The 27295-nt window shown below is 44.8% G+C and overlaps 1 protein-coding gene across 1 annotated transcript in view; it reads left to right on the forward strand.

The window, feature by feature from the left end:
• The window catches only part of zfhx3b (zinc finger homeobox 3b), a gene marked incomplete at both ends in the record, with an annotated part of 122956 nt that overhangs the window by 45072 nt on the left and 50589 nt on the right, over window positions 1–27295 (forward strand). Inside the window, one exon of the mRNA XM_080729776.1 lies at window positions 1542–1773. Within this exon, the coding sequence (XP_080585902.1) occupies window positions 1542–1773 (232 nt within the window). The remainder of the gene's footprint in view (window positions 1–1541; window positions 1774–27295) is intronic.

Below are 27295 nucleotides of genomic sequence, written 5' to 3' on the forward strand. Positions count from 1 at the left end.
TAATAGATTGAGTATAAATGTCTGTATGTGCATTGTCTGTGTTGGGCCTGACTCATTGCTGCACATTTCTTTCAATTTCAAAATGAATCGGTTATGAATCGAGTTATTTGCTTTCCCACTCACTGAAAAACAGCTTCTAATACTTTTTATATTTACATTACATTTAGTGTGCACGTTGCAATGCATTCTGTATTATAACATTGTTCTAACCTTATTATATATTGATCCCAGTGATTGTAACCTTAAACATAACAGTATATATATCAATGTTAAAATTCATATAACAATTATAAATAGTAATAAATAAAATAAAGCTGCTCTTGCTTGAGGAAATGAAATGAATTTCCTACCTGACCGGCCCAGACCCTGCATGCCAGGCCGGGTCTTTGTTGGATCCAGACAGAGAATCAATCGTCTAATTAGAACAGAAAGAGGAAAATAACTTTTGATGATGGACATTGATCGCGGCCGCAGAGTTTGATGCGGGAGCGGCACATGACAGGCATGAGACAAGTGGCCACGCGGCGCCTGGGCGCCCTCATTGTAAACATGCAGAAACAATCAGTGTGATACTTTAGGATAAATGGTCAATATCTACCGCTGCACTCGCCTGAGCCGGCCATATTGTGTTGGCCTTGCATCATTGATTGAGCCACGCAGGAGGTAATTAGACTGGAGCTCTGCGGTGTGAGCAGAGGCCACGGGGGTGCCGGGTGTCACTGTGGGGCGTGACACCGTGGAGGGCGAGCTGGAGGGTGGCCCGCGGGCTGACGAGTGCCGGAGGAAGTGCCAGGGGTTGACAGGTCAATACCGAGGCTGATTTCCTGTTCGCTGAAGGTTGTCCTCCTGTTGTGGAATGTTCCAGATTGTCTCAGAATGTACCCCCCCCCCCCCCCCCCCCCCCCCCCACACACACACACACACGCGCACACACACACCTGCCTCTGCACAGCCTGACTCTGCCTCTCTCCCTCCGCCGCGGAGCGAGGATTTGGCTCGCTGTGATCAATATTTAGCATCCCATGCGTGAAACAGGCAGATGTTTGGAGTTTCCTTTTCAGAGACGGGGAGGCTTCTGTTGAGTGAAGGGGATCAATGTTCCCTTCCGTCTGCAAGGCTGCAGACCCACGGCCTCTGAAGGGTGGCTGATGTGTGAGTCTCGCCTGCTTCGCTCCCCCTCCCCTCCCCCCCAGGACCCCGCGCCGCGCCTCCCCCCCAGGCTTCTCCTGTCCTGTTAGCCCACTGATACAGATACCCGCACAGACAAAGTGCGCAGTCCAAACAGTTGTCCTGAAGTGGAAGAGACCTGGGTGTTAAACAACGAAACTGTGATTAGGAATTGATTTGTTCATTTGCCAACCGTGTGAGTGAAAGTGATTCGGTTGTGTGTGGTGCCTAGCCCGCTAGCCAGCTTTCTGCCATCTGGAAGAATCACCCTTCGTTCTCTTTGTCTCTCTCTCTCTCTCTCTCTCTCTCTCTCTCTCTCTCTCTCTCTTTTGCTCTCTCTCTCTCTATCTCTCTGCCTGTCTCTCCTCCCACAGCACCTGCAGCAGCATGAGCACGCGGTGGAGGGCGATGCGTGCTACTACCACTGTGTGCTGTGTAACTACTCGACCAAGGCCAAGCTCAATCTGATTCAGCATGTGCGCTCTATGAAGCACCAGCGCAGCGAGAGCCTCAGGAAGCTGCAGCGCCTGCAGAAAGGCTTGCCAGAGGAGGAAGAGGAGCTCAGCACCATCTTCACCATTCGTAAATGCCCCTCGTCGGATACAGGTCAGACAAGTGGAAGATCTTCTTCGTTCTGTGTGTGTGTGTGTGTGTGTGTGTGTGTGTGTGTGTGTTGCTCGGTCTCTCCTCTGTACCTGTATGTATATCTTCATCGCTTGGTCTCTCTGTCTGTGCCACTCTTCGGTCTCCTCAAAACACATAAACACACGCCCTCTCAAACATACCCACGCTGCCCTATTACACACACACACGCACCACACGCACGCACGCACGCACGCACGCACGCACGCACACACACACACACATTTTGTGTTGCACATTTTGACATGCAAATTGTTTTGATATTATCGGCACAAAATATTCTGCTACGTTGTTCCTGCTAGCGTTTGAAGCAGTGACCCTGCCTCCTCTACACCAGTGGTTCTCAACCTTTTCAGGCCTCAACCCCCAAAATAATCATATTTTAACAGGGGACCCCCCCCACCCTGACGAGCACTAAGAGCTATTTTCACAATGTCTGCCTCTAATATTTGACTATTTGGCCAAACAATGTTTAATTTGTCATATCAGAGGTATTAAAAAGTCCTTCAATTGTCACTTTAGAAAATGTGCTATACACTTACATTTTATGTTGGTTTGTTTACTGTTGAGTGAGAAAACAATGTTGCACATTAAGTTAATCATCTGGGGACCCCCTTAAAATAATGTGGAGACCCCCCTGGGGGTCCCGACCCACAGGTTGAGAACCACTGCTCTACACAGCAGAAAATCCTCACTCTTGCTTGAACCCGGTCCATGTGGTTCCATTTGTACACTCTGTGAGTGAAATGAACACTGGGGATTTTACTGTGTAATGGGAGCTGGAGCACTGGCCTGACTCCTGTGCAGCCATTAAAGACATATTGTTGAAACACACCATTAATGTCGGACAGGAGGAGGAGCCAACAGCAGCAAGAACAACAGTAACACAACGCCTCTGTCGGGTGGAAAACTCATATCTCCAAAACTTGATGTGATGTCAGAGCAACAAACCCATAGAACCACAGTGTCAGGCGTTAGAGACAGAGATACGGAAAAGCTGTGACAGTTCACATACTAAACAATAAATATTTATAAAACACACAGACAGAGGTAACAACTTAAAAAAAAGGGGAAAACGTATCGTCGTTGTCGGGTGAAAACCTTGTATGTCCCAAAACTATTCGTTTCGTATTCATCATCTAAAAAATGTATTAAACTAGTGAAAACAGCCGATCTACAAGCACACAACGCCTCGCATCGCGAGGCGTTGTGTGCTTGTAGATCAGCTGTTTTCACTACTTTTGTGCGACGGCCTTGTGTGATGAAGCAGGGCTTTACTTTGCGAAAGAACGTACAAATTTGAAACTTGGAGATACGAGGTTTCTGCCCGACAGCGACGGAATTAAGTAGTCCCACAGCTGCTTCAGCAACAACACGGCTGAAACACTGAAGCCTCACACTTCTCATTTGTTCTGGACTGATTAGACGGCGTGGGCTGCGGTCAATTAACAGTCTTTCTTAGCAGAGATTTGGTTTTCTAATCACTTTAACTCCTGTGCCCTGACAAAGGGGCTCTATTGTGTGTGTCCCTCTATGAGAGAGAGAACCACCATTGCCCTAACACACACACACACACACACACACACACACACACACACACCCACACACACACACACACACACACACACACACACACACACACACACACGCACACACACACACACACACACACACACACACACACACACACACTGCATGTGCTCTGTAGAAGAAGAAGAAAAAAAAAACAGGCTTGTGAAGACGCTTTGTTCCAAGGAGGCAGGGATAATGAAGCCAGCAGCCGGGAAATTGCGCAAAAGGCAGTCACAGATCTGAAGCAAATCATTAGAGAACATATTTAGCCGAGCAATTAGGGACAATTAAGCTTTCTGCTCGCTGCACTCCAAATATGTTAATGACTACAGTACAGTGGACAAGTGAACATGCAAAGGCAAGAAGAAGGGCCATTTAGGTTAAAAGGGTTGGGGGTTGGGGATTTAGTGTTTGCATCTGTTTAGCACAGTAGTTGTTCTCGTGTGGTTTGCAAATAATCATGTTATATGTGCAGTATATGTATGAATATATAAATTTAGATATATAGATATATAGATATACTGTAGCTATATAAATATGCATTTTTGTTCTTTTATTCTCTTCTCTAAGCTTTGATGTTCGTTAATGGATGCCCATGTTTGTAAACAAGTCAGTGAATCTAGCTTTAGGTAATGGGCCCCTGCAGTGGGGCTGTGTGTGGGTAGTAAACGCACAGACATACATACATACATACATACTGTACATACACACGCACGTGCATGCACGCACGTGCATGCACACTCTCTGTCCCTCGCACGCACGCTCGCACGCACGCGCGCGCGCACACGCACACACACACACACACACACATATGGTTGCTCTCCTGCTGAGTCACATCAAACTGCAATAATCCTCCACATAACATGGCCAGACCTCATCCACCAGTAAATAACTAACAGACACCGCAAAATATGAAAATGATTGACCATTACTCAAGTTGTCAATGGGTGTTGACTGAATGTGTCTGAATGAGCATTTCCCTTGTAAGGGCTTTAGGTGTGATATTTTGGGCTTTAATATTAATATCAATCTCCAGAATCGCTCACAGTTCATAACCACATTGTTGTCCAGGGGTTAGTTGTGGTCTATATTCATGATTGTGAACGTTTAGTTTTTCCTGTCATAAGCAGTGAGTACACAGCCACTAGTCTGCTCAGTAGCTGTGGATGCTATTACACACGGAAGTTCCTTGTAGCCGTACATGCCAGCATCCTCTATGCCCACTCTGCCAGGGTAAAAAAAAAGAAAAAAATGGGCACAGCCAAGAGTAGTTGGACGGCCTCCGATATACCCTTTAAAAGCCAGGCCAAGTTTCCTCACTCCTTTGCCCTTTCAAACCCCCCCCCCCCCCCCCCCCCCCCCCCCCCCCCAAATTCTTTTTTTAAAGGTCCGTTAAATGAAATGAAGTGTGTAATAAAGAATGTCAGCCTTTTTCTTCCCATTTGAGCATCTTGATCGAATTACGCTGATAATGAACATACCTCTTCATCAGGGAGCATTAACGTTGGAAATTTCTAGCTCCACCCCATTTCTCCCAAACTGCCCCCCCACCCCTCCCCCCTCTCTCTCTCCTGTCCCAGCACCATCCACTGCCCCGGTGTACCTCAGGCCCCCGCCAGCGCCTCCGGGGCTGGACCGTTCCCTCTCAGTGTAATATTTAATTTCCTCCCCACTAGCTCTTCTGAGGCACAGGGCTCTTTTTTGTGGTCAAGGCAGAGTTGCTAAAGTGGTGGAAGGTTCCCCAGCTTGTTAAAACAAAGTTGGCCCTGGATTTCTGGGTCAGCTAGACAGTAATTCCCCAGCCTGCTGCTGTGTGAGCCAGCGAGCAGTGCACTGCTGGTGTTAGGTGCTGGGATACGAGCCCACGGTCCCAGTGGGCCTCCTGCGCTAAGCTAACTCCTGAGCGCGGAGCAGTGTACTGTCACAGACATGCTCACTTGACCTCATGCTTCAGGTCAAGGACCCCTTAGTTGAGAGACAGATGAAGCAGGGACCCCCACAACCTTTTCATAGATTCTACATAGTTTCATTGTTTGACATCCCAATCGTCAGTGTACCTTTCACTCTGTACTTAGTCTGCTCTTTTTCCCCTCTACACCAAAGCTCTTTGCTGAAAATAGCCGATCTACAAGCTCACAACGAGGTTGTGATATTGTAGATCTGCCATTTTGGCTAAAGTTCTCAGAATATGGATGCTAGGGTTCAAGTTGTTAATATAAAAAAGGAGAAAAACGTTTCTATCACTCAAAGATTTGGAGGACCCCCTGTAGTAACTCTGAGGACCCCCTAGGGTCCCGGACTCCTGTTGAAGACCTCTGCACTATATACTTAGTTCTGCGACGAAAAGTGAAAATAGCAGATCTACGACATTGTGAGCTTGAGGGTGTGCTATTTTTGCTATTGTTAAAACATTTTGAAATGTTTTGCAAATCATTGTTATTGTTTGAAACAATTTTGCCTATAATGACATGCCCAGAATAGGGACACCAGCAGGGTTAATGTGGTTAAAAGAAGAAAGAACCCTGAGTATTCCTCCAGTGAGTCTTGAGTTGTTGATCTTGCGTAATTGACATAACGACGATGGAATGACAGCAGGGAGGATTCCAGACTGGTCTGTGTAATCACACACTGTACACAGTCAAATTTAATTAAATGAACACTCCATATTTTACTGTGCAGCCAGCTCCCAGTGAGTAGAAAACAGAGGCAGGTATGTGGTCCACATGTACAGTAGCAGGCACGTGCACACATAGACATCAAATGGGGGCTTGAGCCCCTGCTCTTTTATCCGTCTGTAAAAAGTGTAAAAATGCATTTTTTACTATGGTTAAAGAAATGCAAAAGACCTCTTTCCATGCCGGCTGCATTCAAGAGAATTGCGTTGTCCAAACTCTCCTGAACTTGAATGCAGCACCAAAAGGCCGTTTTTGAAATGTCAGCCCCCCCCTGCCTCTCTAACATTCTCTGCACACCTCCCTGTACAGTAGCACTGTCTCTCCCCTGGGTTGAGTGTCCTAGGAGAGCTATAGGGCAGCGGAGATGAATATGCCTTCCAATTAGACCACGCAGGGATAAAAAGCATGCATTGTTTTAATTCCGCGCCCCCACTGAAAAAGTGCTGCTTAGGCATGTTGCTCTGTGTGACTTGGCCTCCATTTGTCTTCTTTAACCCTTTCTCTTGGGGGGGGGGGGGGGGGGGCACGATACAAAGGAGGCCTCAGTGGAACGCTGCTCCCTGCACAGCTGCCCTGTACGGAGAGGCCGCTCCACAGAGCCTATATACTGACCTGAACCAACACACTACACCAGCGCTAGCTCAGAGGCGTCAATTGGGTATGGCAAGGTATGGCAGCTGCCATACCATATAGCTACAGGGGAAAAAATAAAATGTACCTCTTAAAATAAATTCATCATGCCTGTTGCTAAGGTATGGCAACATGACTGGTGTCTTCGCGCGCGTGCAAGACACCAGTCATGTTTCCATACTTTAGCTTTTGTTGAACTGACGCCACTGCGGCGCTGCGCTAGCTGCCGCTGTCCGCTATAGTGGTCCTACAGTAGTTGGCCTACACAGAGATAAAGCCAAGTAGAGATACTCGGGATACAAGTGTGTGTGTGTGTGTGTGTGTGTGTGTGTGTGTGTGTGTGTGTGTGTGTGTGTGTGTGTGTGTGTGTGTGTGTGTGCGTGCGTGCGTGCGTGCGTGCGTGCGTGCGTGCGTGCGTGCGTGCGTGCGTGCGTGCGTGCGTGCGTGCGTGCGTGCGTGCGTGCGTGCGTGTGCGCGTGTGTGTGTGTGTGCATGTGTATATGAGAGAGAGAGAGAGAGAGAGAGAGAGAGAGAGAGAGAGAGAGAGAGAGAGAGAGAGAGAGGAGATAGATCCATACTATCTTTAACCACTTGAACCCTAGGGTCCCAATTATGGTCATGTCATAAAAACTGAAAACAGGCAAAAATAGCAGATCTACAAGGTCGCGAGGCGAGGAAGGACAGGCCCCTGGGGTCAACAAAGTATATAGGGTTTAAGTGGTGAAGGGTCCTAATGTCCTTTACAACTATTGAATCCCCTTGGAAGTGTTTACTTGTGAAGATTCTTTATGCTACAAGGTTAGAGGTTAGTATTGGTTAGGCTAAGGGTTGATGTTAGGGTTTAGGGCTAAGGCATGTAGCGGTGGAATCTAGATTTAGGGTCAGGTTATAAATAGTGAAGGTAGCTATAACTCATTGGCGTGTCTTTGATAAACAGCACATGGGTGTGTGTCTGACAGTTAGTGTGTGTGTGTGGTGTGTGGGGGGGGGGGCAAGGTTTGGGGAGCGTGTGTGTGTGTGTGACAGCTCACATGACACTTGAGCATATTATGATGACACTATTTCCTATGAGTGATGTTCACCAGGGCATATAGCTCAATGACACATTGGGGTTTCTCATTTCATAACGGTTAATGGCACTAAAGTTATTTTTTGAACACAGAGCAGAATGAGATCATGCCTCCAAAAAGGGCAAAGTTAAATAGCACCGCGGGGTGTATGCCCTTCTGCCAGCAGAAGTATAAGACCCTGGGGGAGGTGGGGGACATGGAAGAAGAGTTGTTTGAGAAAAACATTCGGTGTGTGTGTGAGCATTTGATATTAGTGTGTGTGTGTGTGTGTGTGTGTGTGTGTGTGTGTGTGTGTGTGTGTGTGTGTGTGTGTGTGTGTGTGTGTTTGTATGTTTGTGAATTTGTGTGAGAGTACAGAGAGAGAGAGAAATGTGCGGAATGTGTGTTTGTGTGTGTGTGTGTGTGTGTGTGCGCGCGCGCGTGCGTATGTGCGTGTGTGCGTGCGGGTGCGCACGCACGTACGTACGTGTGTGTGTGTGTGTGTGTGTGTGTGTGTGTGTGTGTGTGTGTGTGTGTGTGTGTGTGTGTGTGTGTGTGTGTGTAGGAAGCTGACGGTGTGGATTAGCCCCTGCTGTAAATCTGCCTCAGTCACAGATGGCAGAGCCTTGATCGCTGGCCTGTGACGGCTTGGCTTCCATCGCAGGAGGAAATCCTTGTCTGTGAGCCTGGGAGGCAAGAAGGGTGGAGGCAGGGGTTCTGGGGCCGCCTGGTCAGTCACCAGGCAGCGCTGTCTGCTGTCTGTCTGGGCACACGGTCCTGGGAAGCTAGGGGCGATGGCTGGTTAGGGTTAGGCCATCGGGTTATCGCTGAGTGATTCTGCGGTTGCCAGGTCCCACCAACCACACCCTGAGATCTCAGAACCGCTGCGTCAAATCAGCAGTTCTGTTAATGACCAGTTTGGGAAACTGGGCAGTGGTGCTGTGTACATTGTTAAATGGAAATGAGACCAAAGGATGCATACAAATTACTCCGTAATGGTGGAGCACAATTTGAAACCCACAGCTTGTTTCACTAAAAGGGGTGCACTTTCAGGGTCACACACTTAATAGCAAGGCTTGTCCTGACAACAGCGGCAAGAGGCATTGACTTCACACAAGCTCTCTATGCCTCATGCATAATTATGATGACCCCACCCACCAAAACTAATACAAAAAAATACAAAATAAAAAAAATAAATAAAAAGCATCCAAGTGCTGTGCACACAGACAAAAGCCAGTACTCATTACTCAATATATTATTACTCAAATATTTGGGGATCTGCGCAATTCCTGGCAACATGCACTGACGTTCATGGTTGGCCTACATGTGTCAAAAGGGGAAGGGACAAGGATCTACAAGCTTGCCCCCTCCATTTACTTGATATCACTCACAGATCTTGAGCTCTTTCATGCTGCATAACAACCCCCCTCCACTATCTACCACCTAGCTACGGCTGACATGGCTGAGCTAACATTTACAGAAGCCAGGTAAAAGCAGGGCTGAGCTGAGCCACGCTCAGAGTGTGTGCAGGAGCCTTAGATCCATCTCATGCTCCCACAGGCAGGAGCAAAGCAGACGGCAGCCATTTCTGGAATGTCCTTCTTTATTCATGCTTGTTAAAATGCAAAGTAAACCATCTCAGAAACAGGATATTGTAGCCTCTAACCACCAGACCCCTTCTCCATGCCATATTACGGCCAATCTGAAAGTAAGTTGCATAGACAGACAGTGCTGCAATGCGCTTTTAATAAAGGCTGTTATTGCCCTGGTGATGCAGAATGGATATGAGGGTGGGACCTGCCCAGGCCTGGATGATGAGGGCCCCTGGGGGCCCGCAACCCAGTCAGGCTCCTGTCAGACGCCTGCCCTCTAATCCCCGGCCGAAGGGCATCGTGGCAGCATAGGAAATTGTTTGCTGTCCACAGAACGTGGCAGGAATTTCATAAATACGTTACTTTTCATTTTGAAAATATTAGAGAAGGCTAGACATTTATTAAAAAAGCCAAAATGATGGCTTTATAGATTTTTCCAGTTGTGCCGTGGCATTCATATGACCCTGGTGTCCTAACTCATACAAGGAAGCCTTTTCTCTCCTCTGTTTTATAGATGGCCACTGTATGAATTCCTCTGCTGGCTCATCCTGCAATAGCAAATTGACCAGAAAGCCACCATTCTATTCTGGGATAGGCCATGAATCAAACCGGCTTATGTCCAGCTTCTCCCGACAGGACCCCAGCACTGTAAAAAGTGGATAGCTCTGGCCCCTGGCTGACAGGTGAACAAAGTCTGCATCTTATTGTGCCAGCCTGCCCAATAGATTTGGCCCACTGGACGGTGGCAACACCAGCATCAAACTGGAGATATAGGACAGAGAGAGAGAGAGAGAGAGAGAGAGAGAGGACGAGAGCGCGGTCCACATCAGTGATGAATTAGGCGAGGAAGATCTTGGGCAAGGGAAGATAAATTGTCTCGTTCTTTTATTACCTTCCAAAATAAACTTGGAGCAGGCTAAATTAGCTGACAGAAGTAGAGTCCATCCACGTTAGGACCCTAACACACACACAGCTTTTTGCTTGGCGATATTTGTCCACGGCGTGCTCCGTGCGGCGTTGTGTGCTCTGTTTGCGCTTTCAGTGTCACTTCTGGCACGTGGGTGTAAATGTGAACTCGATTTTATTTTGCACGCCCATAAATGAGCACACACATAGGTGTCCGCGCACGGAGTGTCGGGCGGTGCATGGGTGCGAGAGGCTCTCCTTGTCATCAAGCCCATTTTCAGTTCTTTATCCCCCCACACTCGCAACTGACGAGGTGCACGGGCCGCCAGGAGAGAGGAGCCCGGCGGCACATTATAATATTGGTTTCCCTCGCCCTCGTCATTACCAGACACTCTCCTTGAAAGCTGATCCAAAAGATAGACAGTCCATCAGGAGACAGTCATCTCATTTGTACTTACTAAACGTGTTAATGAGTTCTATTTTCAGGCCCGGAGGCTTTGCTCCTGGATATTGGAGTCGAGGAGGTGGTGATGGTTTGTGCGGGGTGCTGGGTTGCAGGCTCGGGAGCGGTCGTGATAGGAGGGGAACGGAGGGGGTAATGCAGCAGACCTGCTGCCCCTCGTGTCACTCATTCAGAGTGACCACAGCCTCCATAGGGGCTGTCATTCACGGCTGAGGTCAGGAAGTCTGTGGTTGCAGACAGGGGAAGGGAGAATAGATTAGGAGACGAAAAGAGAATGGTTTTGATGGGTTTGAACATTGTTGATGGTACTGTCTTATTATTCTTTGTGTTTTAGATTGAGGGAAAAAATTATAAAAAACAGGTTGAGACAGAGAGGCCTGCGCTAATCTTTTCTAGTGTAGATACTTTTTGGGACTTAAAGCCTGATTGCAGAGAAACATAATTTCTTTGAACAGTGGCTTAACTGTGGATTTTCTAAATTATTTATTTTAGTTAAGTCTAAGTTGAATTTAAATGCCACATACAGTATTTTAATGTGCACAACCTGGCCGGCTCTGCTAATGGGATTAGAGGAACTAAACTGTGGCAGCCATTTTGTTTTGATTTGGAGGAATACTGTCCCTGTAAATGTTAGCCTGATGTCTAGTGTGACTCTTATCAGTGTCTATAATGGTGAAACAAACCCATAACAACAGGCTGTCTGTGACAAAATATATTGTATTGTATAAAAATCACACTTAAAGTGCACATACATGTGATTGTGATCAGAGTTGGTCTGATGGTGATGTTTGGTAGCTACAGCATTTGTTTGTTAGAGATTTCTGCATAACAACTTGCTTGTCTCGCCTTAAGGCACACATTATGATCTGACACGCCCAGCCTGTTCTGATCTATGATATTGGCCGGGTTTCCCAAAGTGATTTTAGCCCATCGTAGCTCACGCATGGTCGTAGAGACCAAGCCCCGACCGTTACAGTATGTTCCCGTGTTTAGATTGGTTTGGGCAGAGCCCCCTACAACTACACCAACATTCAGATTTCACAAAGTGCTTAATAACGTCTCACTCCTGTCTAAATACGGTACGGCATTCAATAATCACCCGTATCCTCCATGTTCTTTAATAAGAAGCCTTTTTATCCGATCGCTTTCTGTTTTCCCATGTATTTCCTGGCGTTCCCCATGCGCACCAACCCCATTGAAATAAACAGACAGCGATCGGATAAAAAGGCTTCTTATTAAAGAACACAGAGGATACGGGTAATTATAGAATGCCGTACCGTATTTAGACTTTATTAAGCACTTTGTTTGTGAAATCTGAATGTTAGTGTAGTTGTAGGGGGCCAAATAAGTTGCTCTGCCCGAACCCATGTAAACCCGGGAACATGACGGTCAGGGCTAGGTCTCTACGACCATGCGTGAGATACAATGGGCTAAAATCGCTTTGGGAAACCCGGCCATTGATTGTAGTGCAAGTGTTTGCCAGGTAGTCTACCAACTACAACGAATAAACAGCTAAAGACTCCACAATGGCTTCACGTTGGTATGTTTTAGTGTTGGCAGCGAATTAGTTTACTTGTTGTCAAGTTGTTGTTGAACGGAGGCAGTTGAATTTGACCATAGGCAACACGAGAGATGGAGTAGGGCAAAAGTTTGGGAACTATTGAATTGAGGCAGGGAAAGTTGTATTTACAGTTTTTTAATAAAGCCGTTCGTGCCCCCTAAAGAGAGCTGCTGGATCAAAGGGCATGATGGGTCCTGGGGATGAGATCTGGTGGAGAAGATCAGCCTTGCTGACAGCAGAACGAAACCTCTGAGGGCCCCTTTAGAATAAAGGCAGATGATACTAGCACAGATGTTACCATTCATTATTTGCTTTCTGATAGATACAATAGGAATGGCTGGCAGACAGAACTGTGTGTGTGTGTGTGTGTGTGTGTGTGTGTGTGTGTGTGTGTGTGTGTGTGTGTGTGTGTGTGTGTGTGTGTGTGTGTGTGTGTGTGTGTGTGTGTGTGTGTGTGTGTGCGTGCGTGCGTGCGTGCGTACGTGCGTGCGTGTGTGCGTGCGTGTGTGTATGCGTGCATGTGTGCGTGCGTGCGTGTGTGCATTCAGTATTTACATCTATGCATCTATGTTTGGTGATGGTTATTTGTAGAATATTTTGCACTTATGTCAAGTTATGTGCAAGTGCAGTACAAGGTTTCAGTTTTTGGCACATTAGCAAGAAGAGTCCCCATCAATTTTACCACTCCCAAACTGTCATCCCTGTATTGTGCATGTCATTATAGGTGAACATTTAAAAAATCCCAACATTTCTAAACATAAAAAAAAAATAGCAGATCTACAAGCTCACAACGTGTGGCAGACTACCTGCTAAGCTTGTAAAGTGGCTATTTTCGCCCTACGAAGGCGTAAAGGATCTAGCAGTCAGATGAATGACAGTGATGAGGAACCTTGTTAACATTGTCTTGTGGGCCTGTCTGAACAGCAGCCATTGATTCTTCATCACTCATTACAGGTTGGTGGCTGCTGTGTGTGACATCACAGGTGGAGTCCACAGAGGGATAATAGGCTCTGTGCATAACTGCAGCCCGGGTTTCCCCACAGTGGCATGCTTCAGGTTCACTTCCCATAGCAACGTTTGATTGTTGCGGCAGTAGATTTGAACCAGGAACACATATATTGTGTACTAGTAAGACACCCTAAGGGCAAGAAGCGACCTCGCCCTAAGGGGAGAAGCGACCTCACCCTAAGGGAGAGGTCGCGCAATATGTCCATATATGGGCATTCTCAGATATGGGCTTAATATTGATGACATAAGAGATCTCCATATATGGGCATAAAAGGGACAGACCACATGAGATAGACACAATATGTCCATATATGGGCATTCCCAGATATGGGATTAATAATGATGGCATCAGGGACTCTCCATATATGGGCATAAATGGGAAAGGACAGCCTTTTATGGAGCGTGACATGGGCTTAATATTGATGACATCAGGGATCTCCATAAAAGGGATAAGTACGGCCATATATGGAGTGTGACATGAGGCGTGGCTGACTGACTGATTGACATGAGGCGGAGGTTTTGATACTAACAGCTCCCTGCGGCCGCAATCACACCTTCATATTTGTTTCCGGTTTAAATCTGCTACTGGTGCCGATCAAGCATTGCTATGCTTGATTGGCAAAGCCAGGGCTACAGTTATGCACAGAGCCTAGTGGTGCTTGACAATCCACTGGATGTCTCAACTATTGGCCCATTTATCTCCTGCACTGACAGGTTGGGTACCAGCCACACAGACTGTCCCAGGACTGACATGCTCGTTGCAGGGCTGTCCATTGATCAGAGAACACCTTGGGGTCAGGACCCTGCCTCGGCAGACTTGCTGGGAATCTCTTTATGAAATTGAAACAAAACGGCACAGTGATGTGGATCAATATTATTAAGATAAGACAGGTTTACGTGCAGAACACAGTGTGGTGGCGACTGCCTGGACAGGGATGTTCGTGTGAAGGCACTGTTTGTTGTAGAAGGGAAGTCTGGATTTGAACGCAGTCATGCCCACAGTCTGACTCTGTTTAACCAGATGTCAAGCCTTCTTCTGCCCAGCCACCATCTGAGACAAAATGGTATTTGTTTTTGACAAACTTGGACATTCCTACTGTTTGACTGTGTCAGATTTATGGTATCCCTCCTGGTCCAATGGAAGGCATAGCCCTCACAGTGTCTCTTTGTCTGGCTAGACCCACTGTTCTGTTCTGTTCTGTCCATGCTATTTTATTAGCTGCCTCTGGACACATTTCCCCTACAGCCTGTTTAGATGGGCCAGAGGAGCCCGGCTGGCTCTACTGATGGATGATATTTAGCTAAGAGAAAATGAGAAAAGAGTGGCCAAGCGTTTAGCATTGTAAATGAACATGAATGTAGAGGTCTCATCCAGCAAAGCAGATTTTAAAACAAAAATTATCATTTTGCTTGAAGCAACTCTGAGGATCTAAGACATTTAACATAGGACTCCAATGGAATAACGAACGTTAAATTTTCATATAATGGCAATATTGCCTCCAGTGTAGTATACGGCGACAGCGAATTTACAGCTTTATTACTTTGCTGTTGCCGCTTGGGTAGTGCTTTGTCACCATCCTGTGGACCTGGGAGGGCGAAGGGGAAGCCAACAACAACATCCCTATTTCATCAATACTACTTCATGTTAGCTAAGCATTTTAAGAATATGTAAGACGTCTTCCTCGTGCCCAATCTACCAACTTAAACCACTTAAACCCTATTATATACTTCATTGACAGGAGTCCCCCAGCAGTCTATCCTAGGTTCCTTGTTTCCCTCTACACCAAATATATTCAGCAAAAATAGCAGACAAACTCACAAAATGACGCGTTGTGACCTTGTACATCTGCTATTTTCACCACAGAATAGGGATGCTAGGGTTCATGTGGTTAAAATAAACAGTGTGGTTAAAATAAACAGTTGTATAAAAGTGCAAAAGTTACACTGGTAGATGACCTGTTACCATCAGCCATTTAATTGCAACATCACCAGTTTGAAGCGGGATGAGGCCTTGCATGTTGTCTCCCCTCTCTCTACCATCAACCAAAGGGGGGGAAAATGCAAATAACTAGAGCTGGCATCACCGGATGCTGCTTCTATCTTTGTGGTGTCCATGACGTGTGGTTTATGCAGCATGTGCCAAAGCCTAATTTTGCCACCGAACAAAGGTTGTTTTCTGAAAGTTGTATTCTGCTCATACTAAGAAACTATTGAGATAAAGTCATAAGTCTGTTTTCATAATTTCCCATTGTCCTTGTTTAACACATTGCCTATAAAATAGTTACTGCTTATGCAGTCATTGGCTGATGACTTCCAAATCCTGCGGCAGTTTTCAAGGGTTTTATGCCTTTTATCGTTTGGCAGGGTTATTTGTTGACCCCTGTGTTATGTAAAGCACTTTTGTTTTTAGTTTAAAACTGAATTTAAATGACACAAAGAGCAACAGGAGAGAGAGAAGGGAAATATGTTGGAAACAGCAGAAAAACCCACCCTGACCAATTTGAAGCATTAAGATGAATAATCCACTGTTTAGAAAGCAAGCAAAGGTCAATTTTCATGCTACTTGCTCAGTAAGCATACAGGAGAGCCCAGCATATCGAGTCAATTCAGCTGCATTGCACAGTCAAGAGGAAAGGACACGCAATTTCGGACCCTCTTTAGAGTTGTGCTGCTTCACTAGACCAAGTGCTGCTATAAAAAGATTTTCTCCTTTTCTTTCCTCTCAGGAGGCTGATGGTCTCATGCACTTATTTTTGAAGTTTTAATGTTGTCCTATCTGTGATACAGGTGGACTCTGGTTATGCTTATGCTTAATCTACTGTTTAATACCCCATCTTATGATGGAGTCACATGCCGAAAAAAGCAGATCTACAGGCTCACAACGCATCGCATCAAATCAGGCTTTAGAAATACATTTTGATATTATGTATTAGACAAAGAACTGTTCATACTACGTTCTGATTTGCATCATCTTCTTTTTTTTTTCTTTTTTTTTCTCAAGTAATTGCTCTTGGGAAAGGAATCAGTACTTACTAAGTAATTGAACTAAAATTGCATTATGTCTCTCACTGTCTGTAGCAGACAACAGATTTTTACAACATCTTGGTTGATTATTGTCAGGCTTTGAAAAACGCTAGCTAGGCTAGCTGCTAATGCAGGTGAAAGCAACAACTGCAGGGCACTGTTCACCTGTAGTTTAGCATTTATTGGTGCTGAAAATAAAATAAGGAAGCAGGGCCCAGTGCACCTCGCAAAGCCCCTTAAAGCACTGGCCCATTGTCTTGTGAGTGACCTTATATGTGGGGGAGGTGTGTGTCTGTGACATTATATTATTTGTGACCATCTGAATATTAAAATAGTGACAAATGGCGTCTGATGGGGGATGGGGATGAATTATAATTCAGTCCAGTGTTCTCTTAGAGAGCCTCATCACATTTTGAGATACCTTTGTCATAAATGATTGGCAAACCAATGACTATTAAAAAATTAATCACTCAATAATAATAATAATAATAATAGTAATACAACATTTGAACAACATTAGAACATTAGCCCTGCTGTGGGGATATTAACACGTAGTATTTGTCCAGTGATGGGGTGTTTTGGAAATGAGTTACTCCCGTGTATATGTTGAATATTTCAAGCACTTGAGAAGGTTGAGACGGGGCACATATTTGTGTGAGACATGCAGAATTGTGAACACAGTGCAGGTGTTTGAATCCATATCGCAGGTCGTTGTCAATCTACCAGACAGACCAGCGGTGCAAAACGTCCTAGTTGGTGCCTTTAACACTAGGAGCCAATAAAATTGTGGCATATTTCACTGGTTCTCAACATGGGTTCCAGGGACCCCCAGGGATCCTTGAGTGATTTCTTGGAGGTCCCCAGCTATCATTCATAGTTAGGAACCAAATGGCCCTTACGGGTCTGTACATTTTAGAATATACAAATTGCTCTCAGAGTAAAATTTACTTTGAGGGTTTTACAGTGTGGTCCCAGAGATAGAAATTGTATCGAATGGCACTGGTAGATGCATATCCTAATGCATATCACGCCGGGGGTCCTTGAAATTAAAACGGTTGAGAATCGCTGGCATATATTATAGCAAAGCCAGAATTAGGAAAACTGGACCCGGGTTTTTGTTATGTAAAAAGGGGCCAGAGAATCTAATTGGGTGGGGGAGAGTCACCGCCACGGCGATGTCTCCTTTGTTTAAGGGCCCTCTGCAGTCACTTTGCAGGAGTCTTTGTGCGCCCACCACAAAAGCATTAGTTTTTGCTCCTGGCTCTGGGGCTCTTCTATTCTCTGTCTCTCTGTGCAGTCAGCTCCTGTCCGTTCCACTCTGTCTCCACGCTTCACTTCCACGCTCCACTTCCACGCTTCACTTCCACCCTCCACCATGCTCAGGAAGAGGCACGGCAAAGATACCCCCCTCCCCAATCACATCACCTCAGTCACTCCCCTTTCCATCTTATCCCCATAAAAAAAGAAAACAGTGACAGCACCTTTTTTCATGCGTTGTCTGCAGTCTATTTTCCCCCCAAGAACGGTTTCTCTATATACAGTACGTGTGTCTGTTATCTGATTTCATGAAGCCAGTCATTTAATGAGAAATTATTGGAATTGATTGCTCAGTAAGTTAAGAGCTAGTCTTGCCACAAGGGCTTGCAAGGAAAGATTTGCATCATATATAAGTCATTGAAGCAGAAATTAAATTATTTTTTATTTTACTTTTATCATTAAAAAACAACTCTTGGTAGATACAGTATGGTTATTTGACTGAGCATATTGCTTATGGTAAATCTATACAGCCTTTGTACTGTATGTTTTGTAGTTGTGTCTTTTCAGAGGTGTAACACTGAAATGATTATCGAGAGGCATACTTTAGACTGTACCCCAATACTTATCATGGTTCAAGGAGATGGTGGACTCTCGTTCATTGATGTTAAGATCGGAACATTTGTAAATTAGCAGACATACTTGAGTCACTCCATAAAGAAGTGCTATGATAATGATATCTTCTCAAAACCAACTCTGTGCAGTGTATGTTGTCACTGATGACCCAGTCTCCTCAATGTATTATTAATTAATTATCAATTCATTCATTATTACTTAGTTATTTTGTATTTGTGATGCTTTCATTTCATTCAAGGAAAGAAGAAATGTGAACAACACATTTATTGAATTACTTTCCAGAATAATACTTTGGTAAATGTACTATAAACAGCTGGATGAAAGAGGCCACTGAGTGACAGCCTGCAGGTTATGTCCTGGACCATCAATGTGCAAATTGAATAACGACTAACCTTGTCATATTTAGTGCACTGTTAATGGCTCTCTGCCTTGTGAAGGTGTAATCATGCGTGATAAAAACCGGGGCCCAAGTTACTAAGCTACGAGCAATCTTGTGTGCATTAAAGTGTCCTTTTTTTGTTGCAAAGGTCATTCATAACTTGGTCGCGTTGTTGATGTACAGTGAAAGATATTGATTGATTAATGCATTAAGTGCTCAGAATCCATTTGGCTCTGTGAAAGAGAATGGAGAGAAGACTTGCACTCTCTCTCACTCTATATATTTTCACCTCGCCGTTGTTCGAAGGGTATAATTTTTTTCTGGTGGGCAAAGTTTAAGGGACAAAAGCCTCGATTTCTGCCAAGTAATACATTCAAAAGAACATTGATTCTCATCAGTGTCAGTTGAATTACTCTAAAAGACTTGATAAGGAGAATGCTCCTATATTAACCTGTTAACAATCCTGTATAATTTGCAAAAAACGCCTATACACAGCGTACCCAAAGTAAATTGATTGTTGTTTTTAAACCGTTTGGAGTAATGCATTGGGCATGGTCTCATTTTGAAGAAAACATTTTGAAGTTTTACCCAGAAATAAATAATCACTGTGTGTGCAACTGACATTGAGTAATGCAAGTTTTAACTTACTGGAATAGCAGGTTTTTAATCCTCGCCTAAATATTTTCAGTAAATAGATGCCTGTATAACACTGTTATTATCATATAGGAGCTGAAAAACACAATGTGGACACATTTTGAAGCCTTACCTAGCCCAATTTCAAAGGACATGATAAAACTACAAAATATGAATATTTTACACATGTTTTACTAAGTGTATGTTTATGCGTTTTCATTTGGAGACATTTGCATATATCATATAAAAAGGTCAAAAAAGGGCTAATAGACTGGATTTTTTTATTTTAATTTTTTATTATTTTTATATATTTATTATTATTATTATTTAATGTATTTATTTTAATGACAGCCCTAACACTCTTGGTCTGACGTTCGGTGCGCTCGGGTGCGCTGCTGAGCATTTACGCACGTCAAGAAGAGCTGTTACGCAGGTTTTTTTGGGTATTGTAGTTCACTTCAGCCATGGATTTTATAATGTTTACCCTTCCTCTACACAAGAACATCTTTGTTGTGGAAATATATGATGTTGTTGGAGTACAATCCAACTCTAAACGTGAGTAGCAGCAGATTTATCAATATTTGTTTGTTTGTTTATGTCGGACTTCTGCATTGTTTGCAGCGTGAGTTTCGGGGCTATAATCAAATCGTTTGCAGATTCGGAATCACAAGAATCTTAGCTTTAAAATGGTATACAGCTTGACAATGCAAGTGAAACAGAGGCTTGTCTAAACGTGATTGTTTGTCAAAATAATGGCGTTCGGAGCGCTGCTGTTTGTTTGTTTATGTCGGACTTCTACGTTGTTTGCGGCGTGAGTTTCGGGGCTATAATCAAATCGTTTGCAGATTCGGAATCACAAGAATCTTAGCTTTAAAATGGTATACAGCTTGGCAATGCAAGTGAAACAGAGGCTTGTCTAAACGTGATTGTTTGTAAAAATACTGACGTTCGGAGCGCTGCTGTTTGTTTGTTTATGTCGGACTTCTACGTTGTTTGCGGCGTGAGTTTCGGGGCTATAATCAAATCGTTTGCAGATTCGGAATCACAAGAATCTTAGCTTTAAAATGGTATACAGCTTGGCAATGCAAGTGAAACAGAGGCTTGTCTAAACGTGATTGTTTGTCTAAATACGGCCGGCGGGCCCGCCGGCGGGCCCAGACCTGTTAAGAGGTTAACCCCGCTTCTTCTGGAAAAAAAAGAAAGAAAAAAGAAACAGTCCACACCTATGAGAAAATTTGAATACCATCTGAACATATGGAAAAGATTTACGTCTTCTGTGCGCTTTACTTCAAAGATAGCTAGATGATTTAGAATGTATAGCTAGCTAAGAGTTATGCTCTCTATTGGTTCTTTTAGTAATTGTGTCTGCCATTAATTTGAATAACAGCACTCAACATTGACCATTAAATCCGATGATGTCATGGAGTATTATTTTAAGGAGTTCAACTTCACCACTGCTGAGCTTCCATTGTCCAAGCGTAGATTGAATCAGAGAGGAGGTTGGATATGCTCTACTCCGATCTCTGCATGCCTCCTTGGGATGGCTTTAAAAGCCTTTGAGGGCAGGGTCATGGGGTTACTACCTTAACACTCGGCGACAAGGAATAGGAGACCTTTATTGCCCGGGCCCCCAGCGGGGAGGCCTGTGAAAGGGGCCAGAGAGTGGGTTGTTCCCTAAAGAAACATGGGCTGCATTAGGGATTCATAACAGAGTGTGCCATCTCTGCACCTTTCATCTCCACCAGGGGCAGCTCCATTAGGATCTTTTATCTTTGTGCTGATGGCTGCTCTTGATAATGGGGCTGCCGAGAAAAGCCCAAAAACTAAAGACTCAACTCTGACATTTTATGGCCCTGCCTTTCTTCCAGTGGAGTAGTGCATCACTCCATCTCTGACAAACCGCCTCAAAAAACTAGACATGCCATTAAAACGACTTTCTTGCTCCATTTGAATCCTTTTGAATCTATTTTGTTGTGTGATGTGGTATTGCTAAGACTGCTTCCAACCCTTGCAGTAGATGGAACAAAACAGCCTCTTCATGTCACCTCCTCCTCTCCATCCTGCTAGACTGTGCTGCTGCTAGTGTTGATACAGTAATAACCATAGGATCATAAACATTAATTCTACCTGGAAATGCTTGTGCATACTGCCTGTCTACCCCCCTCTGCCGCCTACATGATGGGTAATGGTTTTTAAGGTGGAGGAATTGAGAAATATTTGAATTAGTCTGCTAATGCTGCCATGAAATTGCATTAATGCAATCACATGCAAAGCCTCTCTTGGAAACTTTTGCTTTTGGGTGAGAAAAACACAATCGCATAATGGTACAGTAATTCATGCAGGCCAAGTTTTTTCAAATGTTATAGTAATTATGAAAAATATTCGTACTTTCCCCTGCAACGCAGCAGCAGAGCAAATCTCATTTCCAAGGCAAAGCAGGAAAAGAACACACTGAATAATCATTGTGTTTAATGCTCTGGTCATAATCCCAGGTTTTATGATGGTTTTCTAATGATTTTCTAATGATGTTAAATATTAGTAGAGAGTACAGCCATAATTTGAACGCAGCAGTCGTTTTTTTCCCTTTCCTTCCCCTCAGCGCTCTATCAGCACACCCGATTGCAACTGCAATGAATATTGCGGCGGGAATGAGATTTAAGGGCCATCCCTTTCGGTGTTTTATTTTGCTGTCTCCCTGTCTGCCATAAATCCTCATTGCTGCGCGCGCTTGAAGTCTCCGCCCTCGCCCCGCACTCCCCAGGTGGGAATACGATTAGGTGCAGGGGCCATTTCATTCAGTGCCACTGTCCGTCCGCCGCAGTCATTCGTAAAAAAACACCGGAGCAGAGCCCCAGTGGAGAAAACACTACAGTGGGCTCCAGGGAAATAAAAAACAAGGCAAGAAGAGGGCAAAGAGGGAGAGAGAAATAGTGGAAAGACGCAGGAGGGGGGGAGAAAAAAAGGCAGAATTGCTATCAAGCGAGATCCAAGCTGGGTCCCTGATGAGTGACAATGCAGAGCGAAATATGTATTGAAGACAAAGGCTTTGTCTCCTTCCTGGGCCTCTTCAATGAATTACACCCCACCCCCACCCCCCCAGCTTTTTAATTAAATGGCCGCGGCTCCATCTCTCTATCCGTAGCTCCCCATTACAGAGGCTAGATAAGGGATTGCTATCTGTAGCATGTTAAGAAAGGCTGCTGGGCAGCCAAGCCTCATGAAATTTGTCACAAGATCTCATTTTCCTCATTGCCAGACGTGATGCTTATAATTGATGTGGAGGCACTAGTAATTTATTGGCCGTCCGCAATTATCATCCCCTACTAGCAGGGGGATGTGACTGCAATTTATAAGTGTGTGTGTGTGTGTGTGTGTGTGTGTGTGTGTGTGTGTGTGTGTGTGTGTGTGTGTGTGTGTGTGTGTGTGTGTGTGTGTGTGTGTGTGTGTGTGTGTGTGTGTGTGTCTCTCTCTGTGTGTGCGTGCGTGCGTGCGTGCGTGTATGTGCGCACGTGTGTGTGTTAGGGGGCACTAGTATGTTTGTCTGTGTGTGTGTGTGGCTGGAGGGAGGGGGGTGTTTGACATAGTATAAATTGCAGAAAAAAACATATTTCTTTTTTTATCATATAATTGTGTGTGTGTGTGCGTGCGTGCGTGCGTGCGTGCGTGCGTGCGTGCGTGCGTGTGTGTGTGTGTGTGCGTGTGTGTGCGTGCGTGCGTGCATGCGTGCGCGTGCCAGCGTGTGCGCATGCATGCGCCATGTTCACTTTAGGATGCAAATTGATGGCAGGCCCCATATCATAAACAATATGTGGGCTGTAATGCAGGCGTGTTGAGTTGCCACGGCTGTCACTGCGCCAGCTGGACTTTCACACACAGCCGGGGGATGGGAGGGCAAGGGGGGGTCCGGGGGGGGTCAGTTCGGGGTGCGGGGTGTTCGGGGGGCTGGTGCTGCAGCCCTTTGTCCAGAGCTTCATGTCTATCTGTCTCTTCATATCTTCAGGGTTCGTCTCAACTTGAAAATACTTATCACACTGCAAAATCCGGAGTATTAACTGCACTCTTGGACTCTGGGTCCAGTTGGTTCCATTTGTACACTGACACTCTCAGAGTTAACACTGAGGATTTTACTGTGTGTCATGGAGAGAACTATTACTTTTTTTTAATACCAAAGAGGATTAGACTAACTCTCCAAGTGAGATAGCATTCATTATTTTTAATTTTTTTATCAAATTTAATATTTTCCAATTTAGCTTTCAGCGGCAGATCCAGAAAAAGATACATTGAAAGATGATGAAAGATACAAGTTAAGTAAAGCACATATACACTCGCCACGTCTATTTAAAGCACATTCATTTCTCTCCACTGATTTTAATATTAAATGTTAAACAAATGCCCATGTTGCCTACAAGTGTATGACCTACCGAGGCACTGCTCTAAAAATATGCATTCATTAACACAAAAATATCATTAGCGATATGAAGGCAGCACTTTAGCTTAGAACCAGGCGGTGCAGTGTGCACTGTGCATATGTGCTGTATTTGGGTCACGTGAACTCACTGGGGTTGAGGTCATTGTACTAGACTTGGTGACTTGGTGTGCAACCCATTAGTAATCCCACAGTGGCTGGTTGGTTGGTTCTCTGGTGTGTTTGGATATCTGTGTCTGTTTATCCACGTCCATGCGTCCAGCGCTGATGGCTTTTTTTTTTCATGCAACATTATTGTGCACTCAGTGTAGGCAGAGGCTGTAGAAAATGGGACAGCGCCCAAAGCTGCTTGGCTAGTTGTCAAAATGCATATGACATATACAGTACCTGGAATTGTATTATGTTGTACTGATTACTTAACTCATCTAGTGCCATTTGCGTGATGTCACGCAATAAGTACTAGAGTACTTACAGTGCCAAATGCGTGATGTCGCGCAAAAAGTAATAAATTACTGTAACGTTGAGTACATTACCGAGTAGAATGGCCGGATGTCCGGAGACGAAAATCCACGCTGATTTGTCATCATCACGGCTCCACGAGCACACAATAGTCATCCCATAACATTGAGGTGGACGGCCGATCTCATCTTTAATGTCCATTATCTCAAAACAACACTTTAGAAGCGAAGATGGAGGCAGATGCTCGCTTATAAAACACATGTATAAACGCTCCATTGCAATCCAGCATGGCACCACGTAAACAATGATCGGTTCCGGCGCACGACCCGATGACGTCAGACCGGAAGTGATCACGCTGTGGCACTTCTGGCTTTCAAAATAAGAGAGTGCAAGCGGATGGAGCCTGCGTGAGGCACTCTGGACATCATTGCGACCGAAAATCGCGGGCACAAAATGAGTTAACATATGAAGTGATTCTGATTTTGAAATGAATTAGAACATTACCCAGAGTTTGATTTATATACAGACCTGCACAACGTCGTTTTCGGGCGGAAACCTTGTATCTCCAAGTTTCAAATTTGTACGTTTTTTTCCTAAATTAAAGCCCTGCATCATTATAACAAGACTGTCGCACAAAACTAGTGAAAATAGCTGATCTACAAGCACACAACGCCTCGCACCACTAGTTTAAATCTTTTCTAAAATGATAAATACAAAACGAACGGTTTTGGACATACAAGATTTCGCCCCTGACAACGACGATATGTATAGATAGCTGTTTCCAACGGGCATTCTGTGGTCGTTGTTTTCATTCCAAACGTTTCTTTTTTTTTTACTGTCAGACCGCTGTGGTTATCATTGGGGAAAGTGTTCGCTACATGCTTGCAGTCTGTTTTTAGTCTTTGATATGTTCAGCTCACGAGGGCGGCTGCATAAAGGTTTAACCGTGCACAGTGTTTCCTGTTGCACAGCGGTGAGCTCCATGGTCGGCGCGGATAGCTGTCATCATGCCATGCCAGGGAGGGGACTGAGGAAGATGAGGGCTGTCACCAGCACCCATTCTGAGCATGCTCCGTTCGTCTGGGGAAATGGAACCTGTTTGTTTTGTCTACCTGCATGCCTGTTGTGTGCAGTTGCCAAATTAGACTTTCAAATCAAGAAGCCAGTGGGAGACCAAGACTCTAGTTTTCTCCTTCCCTTTAATAATCATCCCTGTTTACTCTTTAGGGAGTCATCTTTATTATATATATATAATCTTTTCTTTCTTAAATGCGCCCTCTAAGCAGTGAGAGTGTCTTTAATAAAGCAAGCAAGCAGGCAGCATGCCTTTCCGCCATGTGAATCACACAGGAGAGGATTCAGAGATGGAGGCAATAGGGGTACACCCGGGAAGAGGAAGGGGGAGGGGGCTCTTAGTGCACCCTTCATGCTATTATCTTTATGGCATAGCAAAACATGCTCCAGGCAATCAGCATGAAATTGTTAATTGCTCAGCCCACTTGTGCGTTCCTCAGGGGACAGGGGCCTTCAGGAGGACCCGGATCGAGCGTGCGTTGGGGTGCCTAACTGCATGCCTGTCTGGACTCTCATAGGACTACAATAATAACACAGCCTAACAAACACCCCCCCCCCCCTTTCACTCTCTCTCTCACTCACTCACTCACTCACTCTCTCTCTCTCTCTCTCTCTCTCTCTCTCTCTCTCTCTGCGACCTTCACAGAATTACGAAGGAAATCACCAGAGGCACGTTCCATACCTTTTAGAATTAACCACATGAACTCTAGTGTCCCTATTTTGGGCATGTCATAATAGGCGAACATTCTGCAAAAAAAGTCAAAACATTCGATGAAAATATAAAAACATTTGGCAAAAATAGAAGAATATTTAGTGAAAATAGAATAACATTTGGTGAAAATAGAGGAACATTTGGTCAAATAGGCAAACATTTGCTTTTTGACTTTCACTGAAGTATACTGTATAGGGTTCTCGTGGTTAATGGTAGCTACGATTGCATGCTTACAACTTTTTCCATTTCTGTTGAAAAAACAGATGTGAATTTCACTTATTAAGACCAACATGAGTTTGTTTGTTTGAAACAAAGTTGAGAAAGGATTGAGGCTATGAGATGAGCGTGGTACAAAGATGTGAACCGGTGGCTCTCTTTGTGAACTGGTCACAAGATTTCAAAACAAGCCCTTAAACATTCTGACCTCTCTGCCTCTTCAAAGCTCAAAGGTAAACGATACTCCGACTAAGTAAAAAGTTTTGTGCTTACGGTTTGCATCGTATGTACATTCATGCATAGCATGTGCTTGTGTGGGTGGGCTCATGCATACTTTGTGTATATCTGAATGCATGGATGGAGGCCAGGTCACCGTTGCCCGTGTTTCTTCAGGGTGATGTGTGGTTTTGGTCAGGCAGTGAACACATGTAATGGAGACGGGTGCCAGATAGAAGTCAGTCAGAAATGAAGTGAATGATCCCTGGCAGGATATGAGAAACAGAAAAAGACAGGCCTTTGTTTTCTAACAAGACTCAGGAGGCTGAGGTTGCATCTTTGCCCTGTGCACGGTCGCCACAGAGAGCAGCGGTGGTCCTTACTTGACCCTCTCCACCCCCACACTTCCCATACTTCCCATACATTAAAATAAAGCACCACCCCTCCTGGTACATGCTCCATCAGGACAGGCAGCCCCACCTACTTGGCTATCACTTTTTGTTCCTGTTTGGAGGAGTGGGAGCAAGCTCAAGGTTACACGAGGCGTCATATTAATGGGGCCCGTCATGTGCACTGATCGTCTTAGGCGTGGAGGAGGATGAGTGCTCGCAAGGTGTTGTCTTCAAATAGGATTTCTGAGAGCGAGACATCCTCGTTGGGCGATATCCCCCTCAGAGCAGCCACTTTCTTACAGAATGATCATGTTATTAAGCAAATGAAGTGCTGCGGGCCCAGCGTTTAAATCCCTCCACTTTGTCATGGTGTGCTCGCACTTATCACAGCTCGCACCCCCATTCATTCCTTCTGTTCCAACCTCTTTCCACTATGTTATACTAAGACGTGCCATCATGGTCGTTTTAAGTGAGCTGGCCCTTCGGAATGCCCATTAAAGAGGGTATTCTAAGTATTTATCAATTCAATCAATTAAATTACAAAGTTTGAAAGTAAGCCACCATGGTTTCTCTGGAGTAGCCCATGAATCTGATCGGAGTATTAAAGGA

Source organism: Nannobrachium achirus, assembly GCF_963921795.1.
Source record: "Nannobrachium achirus genome assembly, chromosome: 7".
NCBI lineage: Eukaryota > Metazoa > Chordata > Actinopteri > Myctophiformes > Myctophidae > Nannobrachium > Nannobrachium achirus.